General features: G+C 43.1%; 1 protein-coding gene across 1 annotated transcript in view; it reads right to left on the reverse strand.

The window, feature by feature from the left end:
• SH3BGRL (SH3 domain binding glutamate rich protein like) overlaps positions 1-15,232 on the reverse strand; it is a 45,788-nt gene extending 30,556 nt beyond the window's left edge. Inside the window, exon 1 of the mRNA XM_075572892.1 lies at positions 15,112-15,232. Coding sequence (XP_075429007.1) covers positions 15,112-15,156 — 45 coding nt within the window. The 5' untranslated portion in view covers positions 15,157-15,232. The remainder of the gene's footprint in view (positions 1-15,111) is intronic.
• Positions 15,233-18,465: the final 3,233 nt, after the last annotated feature.

The following is an 18,465-nucleotide window of genomic DNA, read 5'->3' on the forward strand; positions in this document are numbered from 1 at the left end:
TGGGTTAGCGGGACAGGGATATGTCAGGCTTGGGTTAGCGGGACAAGGACATGTCAGACTAGACTGATTTATTCACGAACAAAAAAAAAGAGAAAAAAAGTATTTACAACATTTGATATTGTCCACTAATTGCAGGTGCCTCTGTCTGCGGAGTTTTATAAATATATAATCACGGGAAGCATCGACCAATCTAAGGCTGCGCTTATAGTGACGGCGACGCGGCGGCAAAACAAATGTATTGCAGCTGTCGCGTGCGCTTATACTAAGCGCGACGAAGCGACGTGGCGGCGCGAAATTTGGGAGCCAGTCAAATTTGATTTTTCAGAGGCGGTCGCCACATGTGACATCCTCTGAACCAATCAATGGCCAGATCGCTTGCAACGTCGCTGCAAAGCGAAATACAACTTTCGCGGGTGGCGACGGCATCCGTCGCGTCGCCGTCCCGTGCATTATAAGCGCAGCCTAAGACCGCTCCGTTGTCATAACATCACAACTAAAGTTGCAATCCTGATTCCTGTTTGTTAGAATGTAACAATGTATTTGAAAACCTTTTACACATAGAATACAATGCAAGCATCCAACACGGACATCATGCTATATGATCTACTCGTAAACCTATGTTTTTGTTCTTTAACACGGCACTGAATATTAATTACATTATTTATAAATAGGGGCTCTTATGGTTTATAGGGGTAAGATATAGTGTGCCATGATAATATCATGAAATATTAACTATTTTGATCAATCCGACACACGAGGAGTTAATGTGTGTTACAGATTGTCTTAAATTGCTTTTATGCACTGTTTCTGTGCTGATCTAGAAAGGGGGGCTTAGCCTGGGGGTTATCACTGATAACTGAAAGTGAAATGTGCATAGTTTGGAAGCCTGTAAGCCTGTATGTGTAGATGATACACAGATCCTGGTCTGTCGGCCTCAAAGAAAACCTTACATTCTTGAGCTATCCCCTATGCATCACAGAGAGGTGACGAGCAGGTCACCACTTAGTTTGAGGGCTATATTAATTATTGGCCTGACTGCAATTTGCAGAACGAGTAAATATTCGTAAATGTTGCGATTAGACAAATGACATGATGCCAAACATTTCATTATTAAGAGCTGCCATATATTTTGCTCCTGCAAAAATAGACATTATGTGTTCATATTTTATGTTGAGGCGTGTATGTGGAGCGCACAGTGAAGATGGCGTGTCTATGTATTATAGAAACAAATTTATGAAGCTATTTAGATATTGAGGCAAACTTTAAAGAAACAAAACTTCCTGTTGAATCTTTAAAGTCGTAAATGTCAGCCAGAGCTGATTGACAATAGGGGTGGGCTTATGTTGTTTTCAATGGGGAAGAATAGTACATACAGTACATCTTACCAAGGAGTTATGAAATTAGAATACAACTGGGGTGTGTTTTGGGATCAGACGCGTGAATTCTCATCTTTCCTACACCAGTGACCTCTCTGGGAAGAACCTATGACACGTGACGCATGTTCTGTATAGGGATTTCTGCTTATGTTTATCCTGTTATTTTAAGGAACAGTTTGCTTAGATTACAGAAAAATATTATTACAAGAACATACAGTTATAATAAATGCACTGTACTTTTGAATATTAAAGCCAAACTTTGATAAGTAGTCCTTTGGGCTCCGATTGAACTGTTGTATGCTTTATGGAGAGTAAATTACATTTTCAGACACATTCTTGCTACAATAGATGTTAAGTGCATAGTTTTCTTTAGTAAACAGTGACCGGAGACCCTGGCAAATATATATATTTGCGTTTATCTTTGGTGGTGGCAGCAGATATAGATTATAACAATAGTATGGGTAAATATTAACTCATCTGAAGTACCTTGCAAAGGAGAACGGTGGGGCAGCGAGTTGGCTGTGTGTATTAACCCTGATTGCATATACAGGTCACGTGGTCACAGGTGTGCCGTACGTGACACTGAGAATTTTCATATACAGTATGTACAAATGTAGCAACATGCAGTTGCATCTTAGTGGTGATGTCTCTGTCTTCTCAGCAGGTGAACCACGATTTAATCTCTGTGCCAGCTCCTTGGTATTAGAGGCAACTCAAGTTGGACCTGATTTAAAGATCAGAAAGTAGAACAAAGACAGAGTATCCATGAAAGTATCTGTAGGTTTTGAGATGTTGGCTGCACAGCACGAGCAGCAGTCAGGGATTATAGGCAAAGGGATCAGGAAATTCTTTACCCAAACTAAATCTAAATGTCGCTTTGAAATAATCACACTTGTGCACAGTGTGGGTGTAAAGGAGAGCAGGGAGTAACAAAAATGTTAAGAAACTATGCTGGTGCTAATTATGCATTAACGTAATTCTCCTTTTCTTGGTTACAGCAGCATTTCCGGTACAATAGACAAAGAAAAAGGCGGTGAAAGAGATACCTTTAATACAGAAGTGGCCAACTGCAGTCCTCAAGGGACACCAAAAAGGTCAGGTTTTAAGGATATCACTGCTTCAGCACAGGTGGCTCAGTCAATGACTGGAGCTGGCCACCCCTGCTTTAATAGCCAATTCGTGGTTAAAAAGAATGCAAGCTCTCAGGACCACAGATGTCCTTTTTAGGGAGATTTTTTTTTACCCGAAGAATGGATCTTTTGTGGTTCTGGAAGGTTTCACTCCTTGAGTTAGGCTGGGTTCAGACTGGCTACTGCGCGGTCGTGCCTCTGTCTGCTGGGCGATGTGTGCTCATCCCCAGCAAACAGAATGAACCAACTTGGAGGCGGGGCTACTCAGCCATTTAATTTTTTTTAAATGAAACAAAGTGTGTGTGTTTGTGATTGGCTGGCGAAGTGCACGTGACGCGGCTGCCGCTTGAAATCACAACTTCAGTTGTCTCCTTCAAGTGCAGCGGCGTCAACGCTGCACCTCGCCAGCGGGTGTCGTTTTCTGTTTGAAAACTCACGCACACCAAAAGCACAAGAGTGACGAACGTGCACACGCATGTATGCGTGCGCACGTCGCATTCTGATTGATCGCAGCCTTAGGCCGCGCCTATAATGCCGTCGATGGCGACACGACGGGTGACATCACCCGTCACCACCGGCGAAAGTTATATTTCGCCGGGCGAGCGTCGCAGGTTTCTGGGCATTTGATTGGTTCAAGGGCCGTCGCATGAGGCGACAGCCCTTGAAAAATCAAATTTTGCCGGCTACCAGTTTTTTACGACGGCTCAGTCGCCGTCGTGCTTACAATAAGCGCACGCGGCGGCAATGCATTTGTTTTCGGGCGACGTCGCATCACCGGCACAATAAGCGCGGCCTTAGATATTAACGGTATCACTTCTACCTTACTTTTGTGGCAATAGACAATAATAAAGTACAGAACTACATGCATTTGCCACAATTTATAGCGTGTTCATCTGCGGATATCCCCTCGCCCTTCAATAACTGCAGTCACAGCGCTCCTTGGGTGAGCCCAATGACCACTAGCCAATTTCATAAACCAACAGACAAACCAATATGGGGGAAAGATGCTCCATGGAGGTTGTTACTAGAGACAAGCAAAAAAAAAATCACACAATCAGAAATAACTAACAGGAAAGAGTTAACTATAATGAATTGTAGTACCACTATGGAGGCTCAGGGCTGGTGAAAGGAAATAGATGTGGTTATCAAGTTCTGTCTACACCACTACTAGTCATCATTAATATACCATTTGCTGGTCCCCATGGACGACAAGGCTGAAGAAACACTGTTGGAGACAACGAGATGTCCTGACACTCTTTATAGTGCGACTTTAACCCATTTGTGGTTAGTGGGGGAGATACAGTATATCACAAGTCACACTAACGGCAAATACATTGCGTTCTATTTTATGTGAAAAGGAGGAATTTTTGGATCTTGAAGAGATTAATAGTACCACTATATAGTGCAGTATACTTGGATTCAATCATCGGCTTTTATGATAGAACTGCATTTGGATTTTAGATCTTTGGAGGTATAAATTAATTTGTAAAGTTAAGTACTGCACATCTCAAAATAGGTTCTGTTTCAAATCTGGGGTAAAGGAAAAATTGATTATTTGCATTAAAAATGAATTATGATGGTTTTCTGGCAGGAAGCATCCAACAGCTGTTATAAAACTCAAGGGTAAATGACTCAGTATAGCAGCAGAATAACCCATATTAAAGCTTTAGCTCATGCAATAAAATGTAAACAAGTCTGATGAAGTTTCCATTCTGAAATGTGGAAATTCTACAGTGATGTCCTAACTCGTTACTCTAACTGTTATTGCAGAACCAGACACGGGAAACGGGGTTCTTGCAGTTGCCTTATTGCCAATTGTGACATGGTTCCTTTTAATGCCTAAACTTATTTTAGAGGTATGAATTCGAGACAATTCACACTATGAGACCAGCTCTAATTTAATGGCACAATGCATAGTATGAAAAGGTATGTCAATTCCAGAGCAGATGGGGTGACTATATTTTAAGCAACAAACTTCATTGATCCCAAAAAGTAAACCACATTTACATTACTTGTAGCTGTGTAAAATAATGTTTGCAGCTGCCCCTGATGTTTGTCCCCCTCTTCCCTCACTAATATATCACAGGAACGGCTGCAACGTTTTGCACTCTTTTGAAAGTTCAAGTGAAATTGGACACGTTTGCACATCTCTAGTGATCAGTTTGTCCGTGAAAGCAGCGCTGTGTGCATCGCCTCTGGCGATTTCCCATTATCCTTCAATCTTGCATTGTGATTTTTCAATTAGACATAATCCCCCCAACAAAAATAGTATGTAATATTGCTTGTGTTAACTGTTTGAGTGTATTTTGGCACAAAATGAAAAGAGCTACTAAACAGCTTAAATTGTGGAACCAAGGCACCCACACAACTCAGAAGTACTTGGGTAGGATATGAACCCTTTGGCAGAGTAAAGGCCAATAATGAAACAGAACATTAAAACAGCAGTTCCCCGTTGCAGAGGTTAACCGCGGGACCCCCCTGATTCTGGCAGCAGCGCGGATCACAAGCTGTGGCAATGCCGTGGGCAGCCAGGCCAGGCCATCTAGTTATGGATATAAAAGGAAATCTCTCCCAGCGGGGAGCGTATAGGCGGTGCACTGCGTGTCAATACATACGTGATGCGTTCCAAGTCAAGGAAATCTGACGGATGCTGGATCTCAGTATCAAAAAGAAATGTATTGAGCGTTTAACAGCATATGGGTAAAAACAAGAATCCTGAAGGGAACCTCTGACGCGTTTCATGCATTGGGTGCACTTTGTCAAAGTGTTTAGTTATGGATATAATTTAATAAAGCTGAGGCCTTGTTTCCCCAAAGAAGCGTTGTGTGTTTATTTAATTCATAGGAAGGCCGGGGGGACTCGAAGGCCTGCACACGTGGTGTGTATGTACTGTACTAGTATATCAAGAGAGGTGTGTGTGTGTGTATGATATATATATTATATATATCTCAAGAGGTTGGTATGCACGTGTGTATGTATATCAGGAGGTGGGTGTGTATGTATGTTTATCAAGAGGTGTGTGTGTGTATGTATATCAAGAGGTGGGTATGCATGTGTGTATATATATCAGGAGGTGCATATGTATGTATATCAGCAGATGGGTATGTATTTATGCATGTCAGGATGTGGGTATGTTTGTATGTATGTATGTATGTATGTCAGGAGGTATGTATGTATGTATGTAATGAGGTGTGTGTGTATGTATGTATGTATGTATGTATATCAGGAGTTGGTTATGTATGTATGTATATCAAGAGGTGTGTGTACTGTATGTATATCAGGAGGTGGTTATGTATGTATGTATGTATGTCAGTAGGTGCGTCTGTATATCAGGAGGTGTGTGTGTATATCAGGAGGTGTGTATGTATGTTTATATATCAGGGAGGTGTGTATGTATGTGTTTATATATCAGAAGGTGTGTATGTATGTATGTTTATATATCAGGAGGTGTGTATGTATATTAGGAGGTATGTGTATGTATGAATTAATGTATGTATGCATGTATGTATGTCAGGAGGTGTGTATGTATGTATGTATGTCAGGAGGTGTGTATGTATGTATGTATGCATGTATATCAGGAGGTATGTATGCATGTATGTATGTCAGGAGGTGTGTATGTATGTATGTCAGGAGGTGTGTATGTATGTATGTATGTATGTATGTATGTATATCAGGAGGTATGTATGTGTGTATATAAGGACATATGTATGTGTGTATGTATGTCAGGAGGTGTGTATGTATGTATATCAGGAGGTGTGTATGTATGTATGTATGTCAGGAGGTATGTATGTATATATGTCAGGAGGGAAGGTGGTGTGCTGTATACGTGAACAGTGAAAAAAGTGAAATAACTGCGCTCAGTGATAGGTGATGTATATATATAATATACCAATGCCCTGATTAGGTGTAGATATATTGTAATCAGTTAAACAATATAGTGATATCTTAACCAAATAGTGTTACATTTAAAACAGACCAAAGGAATTAATTAAACCTGTTCCGTTCACGGGTGTATAGATGAGGTAACTGCAGCTGTTCAAATAGGATGGCTCCGCAACCATTACTAGAACAAAAAACAAAAGGAGAGAACAGCGCAAGGCCTCATTGTGTAGTATTACAAAAATTGTATTCAATTCATTCAGCAGGTGAGTATTGCACGTACATTAAAATTAAATAATAAATTAAATATTTTAATGTACGTGCAATACTCACCTGCTGAATTAAATTTTTATATTACTACACAATGAGGTCTTGCGCTGTTCTCTCTTTTTGTTTTTTGTACAATATGTGCCTGCTATCGTATCTAGAAATAACTTGTATTTTTTGCCTCAGGCAGGAAAATGGTGCAGACCAACAAATCTAGAAAGCTCATTTGAAAATGGATACTGTCCCAACATACTGTATCTAACATTGTAGGTTAATCACACTGCGTCCAGTTTAACGTATCTTGACTGCTATCTGTGCATTTTTCAGATGTTGATAAAATGCTAAAGTTACACAAACAGTAGTTCACAATAATTCGTTATCCCAGAAATACGGTAAAAAGAAATAGAGCTGCGCTACATCTTGAGGTTATCAGATTTGGCAGATCACACTGAGACTCCTTTCAATAAGAGGCATTACATTTCATAGCGTATAAACAACAAAACATTGCGTTCTAAGCAGCATAATCTCAGTCTTTGTTGTTGTCAGATATATTACGTAACGACATACAAAGAAAACATGCAGACTACTTTTATATAGCAGAAATGCCTTTCGTCTTTTTACATATTGTTTTTTCGGTGCAGAATTTATCAATATGTCCGAGCTGAACAATATGTAGCAAATATTACTGATTATTTTGGGAAGCAGGATTACAGAAAGTGGTCTGTGAGACAACCTAGATTCATTTTTGTGCATGTAACCAGCGTAAAACGGGTCACTTGTGACTCTTTTCAGAACTGACTGTATAATGAAGCGTTTGTAAAAAAAAAAAAAAAAAAAAAAAAAAAAAAAAAAAAAAAAAAACAGAAGGTTAAGGGCTCTGGTTTATTGCTTATTGATAGGCAAACATTTCATTTTACGGATGTCTGTAGAGAGAACCGGAACATTCATAATTGTCTCTGCTTAGAAAGAACCGCATCCTGTATAAATAAAGAATACCCATTAACGTTTTCAAGATCCAGACGCTCTTACAAGTCACTTCTGCAATCAAATCTTCCACATGGCAACAAAATGTCTGTTAATATTTAATCATGTTAAAAAAAAAGTGGGCTTGTGATTGAGGTATTTCCATGGTTACTTCGGATGTTTAGCTCCAGTTCCAGAGGATACAAAGTTACAAAGAAGATGAGGTTAAAAAAAAAAATACATCCATCAAGTTCAACCGATGCTAAATGTAGATGACAGATACTTTATCCTATGTCCGTAATTAGAGTATATTGATCCAGAGACAAGCAAACAAAACACCCCAGAGTCATATCATCCAATGATATCTCATAAGGGGAAAAATAAATTCCTTCCTGACATCAAGAATTGGCAATCAGATTTCTCCCTGGATCAACATCCTTCCCATGTATACTTATTTGGTATATCCCTTTCCTTTCTAAAAAGATGTCCAGCCTTTTTTCTTTTTAACAAATCTATTGTATCTGCCATCACAGTCTCCATGGTTCTTGCCACATCTGTGGCCACGGAACCTCCAGCACAGTACAACCACGTGAACGCTTCCCGTTCCATTAAGACTGCAGCTGGCGCCTCTGTGGAGCGCCGATTGCGAACGCTCCCTAGAAACCCATAAGGGTATTTTCATGATGCCACCCTTCATCACATAAGTTGTACGTCTTTATAGCACTGAACACATCAGTGTTCATTAATGGGGTACTCCCTCCTAGGTGCAAAGTGCACTAATGGCAGAGACATACGGATAACCACAGAAAAAGGGGATATCATTGCACAATGTGATCCAATAATGGATTCACCCATCAATAGAGATATAGATACATGGCCCAGAAGTGTCCAGGAATTAACTCAGGACGACCCGCTTCGAAACGAGATACTGTAGCATCAGCTGCAAGAAAAAGTCAGAATCCCTGGGAAACGTGCCACGTCTGTGAAGGCTCTCCGTGGTTTGTTTAAAGACGGTGAGCAGAGATGTGGGAAGGGTTGGGTTTCCTCTGGCTCTACCCTTCTGCATTCAACAAACTTTTGCACAGACCAGCCTCCCTCCTCTTATTTTTACGGGCTGTCTGATAAGGGCACGGGGAGGCTTCCCTAAAAGGAAACAAATGACAAACACTCCCCCATTCAGGGGCCCCTAAAATATGCAATTTGTAAATCATTTCCAGATAAACAAAACAAGCCAAATTGTTTTTTGTTGTTGTTTTTTTTTTACCATCGTTACATGCTCAATTATTTACGCGAGATCGCACCTTTAACTCTATGAGTGCTGGAGGGTTCGTGGTGCCTGAGTAACACGACCCCTCCGGCACAATACGGTCCTGGAGCCCCCCGGAGTGCCACTCCGCATAGTGTAGCGATTATGTCTGGGGGCACTCTGTATGGGTTCCGGTCCTGGCTTTGGCTGAAACTGACGCTTAGGCTAAGGCCCCGCTCCCTCAGTCAGCGCGGCCGCACTGCAGACAGGCGGCGCGCTGACAGACACAGACCGCGATATGCGGTCTGTAGGGAGCCGGGCGGGAGTAGGAAGGGGGGCGTGATTTGAGCGGAGGGACCCGCTAATCCCCCCCCTCCCTCCACGGGCTGCAGGAGGGAGCTGCTGCTGAAAGGTAAGCAGCTCCCGCTCCCTCCCACTTCCCCCACAAATGCCCTCCTCACACACGCTGATACACACACACCACCCCCTACCTTGTGGAGGAAGCTGTCTCACAGCTCCCGCTCCCGCCCCTGATAGGCTCATCAGCGCACCACGTGATGCGTCACCGCTCGGGATCACAATTTTCTTGCATCCCCTGGCGGGTGACGCGTCACAGCGCGTAGTGAGCCGTGCAGCGAGGGGGGACTGGGACCGGTTAGGAAAGGATACCCCTGCTGGTGAGGAACGCGCGCGCCTCCGGACGCAGCGGGACCAAAGCCTTACAGGGCTATAGAGCTTCCAGGCAAAGCCCTCCCTGTACTGGGCAATTGGAGTCACCTTGTTCTGAACTCACACTGGTCTGCTTCACGCAGCTCTATCCCTATTGGCTGCCCGTGCTATTTAGGTTCAGCCCTTCCATCAGGAAGTGGCTAAGCATAATTTTGTAATCGCTGTATTCCTGGTAACCTGTGCTTGCTACAAACATCTGCCTGGCCTACCTGCTCCTGTGCTGAAGCGCTGGATCCCCAGCACCAAAGCATCAGTGTTTTTGTGGCCTGTCTGCATACTCTGCTTCCAGAGGCCTTCAACACTTCCTGCCCTGTATCTGTGCTTGTCACAAGCACCCCAGCTTGGCCCGTCTGACCTTCTTGTGCTGAAGCGCCTACGCTGAAGCTTCCAGTCTCCTTGTTTCCTGTTCCACAGGTCCTCCCGTGCTGGAGCATCGGCGCTGGATCCCCTGCGCTGTAGCTGCTCTGTTCACTTTCCTTTGCGCTGAAGCGCCTATGCTGAAGCTCTACACTGAAGTCTTCCTGATGCCGAACCCAGCCTGTGACCTCGACCATCGCTCCTGTGCCGCCTGCCTTGACCCCAGCCTGAATAACGTTTACCCTGCCTTCTCCAACCCCGACGACGGAATCCGCAGTCCGGACCCGGGTTTGTGGTCTCAGGTCGGGGCTTTCATATCCCCACCTCAGCCCTGCGGACCGGTCCTGGTTTGTGGCGAGCACGCCCGTTACACACTCAAAAGGGTTAAACCAGGCCAAAACATGAATGCAAATCGCCCCCCAGGAGCCTATGAGTTTAACGGCTACAATGTTAGTATTTTGTCCGCTGAGCAAGTCCTTTTTTTTTAATAAGGTTAAAAGTCAACATTTTTGTCGTCTGTAGTATCTGGTTACCACGGTAACCTTTGGACTGCGCTGGGCTCTGGGGAGAGCTCCGTTTTAACCTCCTGGACACTTCATATTTCAAACGCTTATTTCTCCTGAACGGAGCACCGGATTTTAAAAATAAAACCGCGTTGGAAAGAAAGAGATCTCTTCAAATCAGTAAACAATGCAAATAAAAACCTTGTTCACTATGGGCAACAGCGTCAAAGACTTCACGACCCGAGCCACAAAGACCTAATCCAAGGATTGAACACCATATTTATTGGCAAATAATTTGAGAGCAATTCAAATCTTTCGTTCTTATACGGCTAATATAATATTTTATAGGGCAATATTATATCACAAAGACAACTAACTTGCTAAAACCTCTTATTTGTACACATTATAATATTGACCTAATAACAAACAATTGGCATCAGCTTGTTACAGAAAACTGTCTCTATGCGTCTCTACTTTATAAGATAAATGCATGTACAGTATATGCATGTATCTAAATAAAGCAGGCAGAATGTATGCTTTTAGAAATGTAAAGAATCAATACAAAATGACACATTAAAGCAACGTTATATTGCTACCTAAATGATACAAACCACTATTCATTGCTGCTGTACTCAAAGAATATATATTTGCTGACATTTGCATTAATATACACTGAATGATTGGTTTCCAAACACCTGGCTTCCATTATTTGCACATGGTGTGTGTGATTATGCCACAACGAAGGCACTGGCATGTGACACATAAAAGTATTATAAGCGATTCCACTCTGCGTGGTAAAGGAAGTTGGAATGACATGTGGCCAGGACACGGTTACTGGTTAGAACTCACAGAACACTGCTTGGAATTAGAATGCTCTCCCACTAATGGAAGTTCAGAAGACAAGAACCTTTTGTGTCGAACAAATAAATAAAAAACCCAAGTCAAACAACTCACTTCCCTAAATAATCACAGTTTGAGGAAGATGAATCTCAACGCTTCAACGTGCCACGTGATATGTTTATACTGTAGTGTCCAGATGTTTTACCTTTTTGACGTTCTATTATACAACACAGAAATTCATTCTCATTAATAAAGCCCCCACCCCCAGGAAGCAAATTTATGCTCTGTTACCCATGCATGTAAACATCAATAAACCCTTAAAACGAATTAATACACAGGAAAATGATACAGTGATTAATTCAACAGAATACTGCGATTAGCAAATGCTAGAAATGCCGGTTTCCTTTGCCAGTGAAATCTTAAATATATTTAGGTATAATATAAATGCTATAGGGATTTTTGTCCTAAAACAGCTGATTTGGAGTACATAGAACTTGGAAAAACCTATTTCGTGTCGCCCTCTCGGATTTCATCATTTTAGAACGAATAACATAATACAGAGCTTTAGATGGTGGTAAAAATCCTAGTTATTTCAACCTAAAGTCACACAACAAATATTATTGGAAAGGAAATCCTTTTATCTATACAAAAGCGTAGAAGATTTATACGCAACAGGCTGCTGAATCTGCCCGTACCCGCACACAGCATCATCGCTAAAGTCCTCCGCTGGTGGGAACAGTTTATTATATCTGCACAATGACCCATACAGGCAAGGTAGGCCTGAAACTGAACCCTGACATGAGACGGGACCATAACACTCCTCTCTACACAGGACGGTCTTGGATAGGAAAATGGCATGCATGTTTCCTGTAGGTCGGGAGAAGAAGTGTAAGAGCGAGATGCAAGAGACAACCACTCTGTGTAAGTAGTGTGCAGTTTATGGTATATTTTCTGTAACTGTATACCAAGAAAACATGGACAATGCATTTCCAGTTCTATTCCCACCAGAGTGCAGCTGGGCGCAAGGCAGATATAAAGCACAGCACAGTTCCTGTGTGTGTGTGGTGATGTGTAATAGTGGGGCCTGGATTGTCAGATAAATCAATTACAGATGTTACCTAATACAACGCGACTCACCTTACCTGCACTCGCAGGTAGAACAGCTGTATGGTTTATACTCATCTTATAAGTGCCCTGCGGAGAGACAGCATTACTGGTTCAATCCACTTCTAGAGCAAAACAGCCTCTACTTTTCTTTATTTGTTTTTACCATGGGATCCCCAGCAAGGAAGCACAATATTTACAGCTCGTGACCGCCTGACTCCAGAGATACAGAACTTACCGGGTAAACCAGTGGGGGGGGGGGGGGGGGGGGGGAGGGGGGTAAAGACACCTTGCAATTAACCAGGGTGTTTGTTAGAAACCTCGGTAAATATATTTTTCAGAGATCTTTGCCAACTCATTGCATGTTCCATTCATTTCAAACAAAGTCACAGTGCTGCAATTTCAAAATCTACATTTTGAACAATTTGGGCTATTTCACTAGAATTTTGAGTGCCAAAAGTTCCATGTGCATTTTCTGCAGGCTTTTCCAACTTCTTGGAAAGTTCGATGGAAATAGTGAATTTTGGCCGCTTCGCACATTTTAAATCCCAATACGTGCTTTTTAAGAATGACATTTAAAAACGGTATAAATGAGTGAAACAGTGCAATTAATTGTATTGCTTGTAGTCACAAAGATGACCTAGTACAGTCTATACATACACACACGCGTTACAGCCAGACATGCAGTATGCAAAGTGAATAATGAGTCCTGCAATACTGTACAGCATAAAGGAAACCACTTTGTGTCTATATGTATAAGGGGAAAATGCACGTCTGAGCAAGCAGGCGTCTGGAGTAATCCCCGCGGTGTGGTCAGTTTACATTACTTGTCAATGGTTTGCAGGCTCCTCTGAGAGCAAAACATTCCAACACAGACTTCCAAATCAGCTGCACGTGTATTAGGCAGTATTCTGCAATAAGGCACCTTCCACAACGGCCTGTAATGTGTCCTCCAGGGGAGACGGGACTGTGTGCCTGTACACTGCTAAATGAATATGGCCCATAATGTGTTGGCAGCTTGTCTGGCAATAAATGGGTTAAAAACAACCTAGTGAGACTGTACCGTGCTCTAAATGACGGAGACTCCTTTTGAATAGTGGGGGAAAGCGGAGATCATTGAAAAAATGTATACATTATTATAAAAATATAATGGGAGGTGTCATTTGTTTAAAAAAAAGTCTTCTGTAAAAATAGAAAAAGTTGTACTACATACAGTAACCCCTCCATGTCATCACATTCCCGTTTTCATGAGATGGATATATAATTTATATATGCAGCTATATCAACATATCATGCTATGTGTGGTGTATCTAAATTTGTGCACATACAACACACATATATATATATATATACATATATATATATATATATATATATATATATACACACATACACATATATACATACACACACACACACATCAGTATATTTAGATTTAATGTCTATAGATATATACATGTGTATTATATTATCATAAATTGTTATTATAAGGCCACCACAAAATATTGGCACTCACATCACTAATACATCTGCTATACAACACACAGATCTTCTGCTGCAAACCAACATTCCTTAAATGGTTTGCAATTGTGCAAGTCAGCCCTTTCATCTACAGGACCCCCAGAGCACACGCTGCATGACCCCCATAATACAGGGTACAGGACCCCCAGAGCACACGATGCAGGACACCCATAATACAGGGTACAGGACCCCCAGAGCGACACTGCAGGAGCCCAAGAGCACAAGTTGCAGGACCCCCGTCATACAAGGTACAGGACCTCCATCATACAAAGTTGCACGACCCCACAATACAGGGTACAGGACCCCAGAGCGCACATTGCAGGAGCCCAAGAGCACAAGTTGCAGGACCCTCATAATAATACAAGTTGCAGGACCCTCATAATAAAAGTTGCAGGACCCTCATAATAATACAAGTTGCAGGACCCCCATAACACAAGTTGCAGGACCCCCATAATACAAGTTGCAGGACCCTCATAATAATACAAGTTGCAGGACCCTCATAATACAAGTTGCAGGACCCCCATAATAATACAAGTTGCAGGACCCCCATAATACAAGTTGCAGGACCCTCATAATACAAGTTGCAGGACCCCCATAATAATACAAGTTGCAGGACCCCCATAATAATACAAGTTGCAGGACCCCCATAATAATACAAGTTGCAGGACCCTCATAATACAAGTTGCAGGACTCTCATAATAATACAAGTTGCAGGACCCACATAATAATACAAGTTGCAGGACCCTCATAATACAAGTTGCAGGACCCTCATAATAATACAAGTTGCAGGACCCTCATAATACAAGTAGCAGAACCCCCATAACACAAGTTGCAGGACCCCCATAATAATACATGTTGCAGGACCCCCATAATACAAGTTGCAGGACCCTCATAACACAAGTTGCAGGATCCCCATAACACAAGTTGCAGGACCCCCATAATAATACAAGTTGCAGGACCCCCATAACACAAGTTGCAGGACCCCCATAATAATACAAGTTGCAGGACCCCCATAATACAAGTTGCAGGACCCTCACAACACAAGTTGCAGGACCCCATAATACAAGTTGCACGACCCTCATAATAATACAAGTTGCAGGACCCCCATAATACAAGTTGCAGGACCCCCATAATACAAGTTGCAGGACCCCCAGAGAGCAGAATGCATTACCCCCCATCACTGCCCCAATCCTTACCGATGTAGACCCAGAGGAGGTTGCAATATACACTTTGATAACCATCCTGCACAGCTGGACTGTTACTGCTGCTGCTCCCTGCACTGTAGCTTTCCACTGGGGAGGTGCTCTCTCTTTTTTCTTCTTCTTTTTTTTTTATCAACAAACTTTATTCAATGTACAAAACAAACTTAGAATTGTACCATGCACATGCAGGCTATCACAGGACAAACCTCTTGCATCTATTTTCCTACATTATCTCTTTTACCATTTTAAAGCGTTTCAATGAATTTGGTTATTTAGTACATTTGTTTTTCGGGGAAAGCATGAATATTTGCATACACAAAACGATTAGTAAATGCAAATACCACATATTTGTCACGCACCGCACACCGCTGAGCATATGACCTGCATATGAGACAAAGGTTAATACCCACAGCTACTTTGCTGCCCCAATCTTCTCCCGCCATTAGGCTGCGTCCATAGAGGGGGGAGTCGCGCTCCTCCGCGCTGACGCTGAGGCTCGTCTGCGCACTCAGGAGCGATTGCATGAACTAGCAGACGAGCCAGCGTGCGCGATCGGGAGGCGGGGCCCTGACATCACTGGGCCAATAGCCCGCGAAGCGCCGACGTCAAGGCGCCATGACGTTGACGCTGCTTCGCTCTGATTGGAAGTTTTCAGCCGACAGCGCGCTCAGAAACAGGTTCTGCTGTCGGCTGAAAATCCCTGCGCCTCAGCACGCCTGCGGACGCTCGCGGGAGCCCCCTCTCAGGACATCTTCACTGAGGATGACGGGGCTCATCGCGGAGCGTCCGCACGGCTCAGCGCTGACTGTCCTTCCATGGACTCAGCCTTAGTGATATCTCCCCTCAATCCATCACCATGTATATCTATAATCGCTGCCATCACCAAAGACAAAACAAGAATTATAATCGCCATGGTTACTAAAATAACGCACACATCTGTTGTAGCAAAAGATGTCAGAAAATTTCATTTACTCTCTACAAAGCGTGAAACAGTTCAATCAGAGCCCAAAGTGGTTGCTTATTAAAGTTAGCTTTAATATACAAAAAGTACAGTGCTTAGGTTACAGAAAAATATTATTTTCAAGAACATACCGTATAAAATGCACACCGTTTCTTCAAATAATAAGGATAAAATAGATAAAATGACAACAGAGGGTTGTCATAAATGGAACTTTTTCAGGTTGGGCTAAAGTTGTGAGTGGAGTACCTCAGGGATCGGTACTGGGACCCCTGCTTTTTAACTTGTTTATTAATGACCTTGAGGTTGGCATAGAGAGCAAAGTCTCCATCTTTGCTGATGACACTAAATTGCGTAAGGTAGTAGAATAAGAGCAGGGTGTAATTTCTCTCCAGAAAGACTTGGAGAGACTGGAAACGTGGGCAGGTACGTGGCAGATGAGGTTTAATACAGATAAATGTAAGGTTATGCATTTGGGAAGCAAAAATAAACAGGCGACTTACAAATTAAATGGGGATAAATTAGGGGAATCCTTGATGGAGAAGGATTTAGGAGTGCTTGTAGACAGCAGGCTTAGGCTAAGGCCCCGCTCCCAGAGTCAGCGCGCCCGCACTGCAGACAGGCGGTGCGCTGACACTACACAGACCGCGATATGCGGTCTGTAGGGAGCGGGAGCCGGAGCGGGAGGTGGGCGGGAGTGGGAGGATTGACAGGGAGGGGGGCGTGGCTTGAGCGGAGGGACCCGCTACTCTCCCCCCCCCCCTCCCTCCCTCCACGGGCTGCAGGAGGGAGCTGCTGATGGTAAGTAAAACACACACACACGCAGGCACTCATACATACACACACACATACGCAGGCACTCACGCACTCATACACACACACACACACGCGCGCACACACAGGCAGGCACTCACGCACTCATACACATACACACACACACACACACACACACACACACAGACAGAGGCAGGCACTCACGCACTCAGGCACACACATACACACACACAGACAGGCACGCACGCACTCAGACACACACACAGACAGGCACTCACGCTTTCACTCCACACTCCTCCCCGCTCCCCGAAGCCTCCCCTCCCCATTGGCTCACAGCCACACCATGTGACGCGTCAACGCTAGACATCACCATTTTCTTGTGTCCCCTAGCGGCTGACGCGCCACAGCGTGTAGTAAGCCGTGCCGCCAGGGGGGACCGGGACCAGCTCGTGAGGATTCCCCTGCTGGTGGGGAACTCGCGTGTGGCCGCCCACGCCAACGAGCGCAGCGGGACCGAGGCCTTAGCAATAGTGCCCAAAGTCATGCAGTAGCTGCAAAGGCAAACAAGATCTTATCTTGCATTAAACGGGCAATAGATGGGAGGAAAGTAAACATAATTATGCCCCTTTATAAAGCATTAGTAAGACCACACCTTGAATATGGAGTACAATTTTGGGCACCACTCCTTAGAAAAGACATTATGGAACTAGAGAGAGTGCAGAGTAGAGCCACCAAATTAATAAAGGGGATGGACAATCTAACTTATGAGGAGAGGCTAGCTAAATTAGATTTATTTACATTAGAAAATAGACATCTAAGAAGGGATAGGGGAGCAGGGGAGGAGAGCAGGCAGGGGGGCACAGGGGGGGAAACTTTGCACACCCATGCCTTAGATGATATTTCACAGGGGTTTTGATTTTTCCTTCCTCTGAATCAATATACTGTAAGTACGGCTATAAGATAAAGTATTTGATGGACGTGTGTCTTTTCAACCTCATCTACTATGTAACTATGTAATATGTAACTATGTTAACTGGTTTAGAATGTTATTAAATCTGCCAGATTGCCACTAATTTAAGGCATAATTAACACTGTTACAATATAAGGTTATAAACGTCCTATAGTTTTATCTGAATTGTTTTTTTTTTACAACAATGACTGCTGCTCTTTTAGGTTGTTTTACCCTGACCCCTCCGGCATTCAAAGGGTTAAGAGAATTCTTCTTCCCTTTCCGATGCTGTTTTTATTCTTAACCATCGGAACTATTAAATGCCGGGGAGGTTGAAATGAAGCCCACTGCAGTGTATAGGTTTTTGTTTTATTTTAAAGATCAGGATACACACATTATATACGTTAACCGTATTTAGGCTTCTTGGGGGGGATTGCTACTTTAAACCTTTGAGTGGCAGTGGGTCTCACAACGTGTTGCAGATACAGAGCAATGTATTGAAGGGCCCTCTGGCACTCAAAGAGTTAACACAAAATCCTTAAATTAATGTTAAGAATGTTAATAGTTTGCAACAGCACTGTATGATCGCTACCCTGTGGCACTACACCAGAAGTGCAGGGACAATATCTTATGTAGGAGTGCTGTACATACAGAATCAGTAACATAC

This window comes from Ascaphus truei, chromosome 16 (genome assembly GCF_040206685.1).
Source record: "Ascaphus truei isolate aAscTru1 chromosome 16, aAscTru1.hap1, whole genome shotgun sequence".
Classification (NCBI taxonomy): Eukaryota; Metazoa; Chordata; class Amphibia; order Anura; family Ascaphidae; genus Ascaphus; species Ascaphus truei.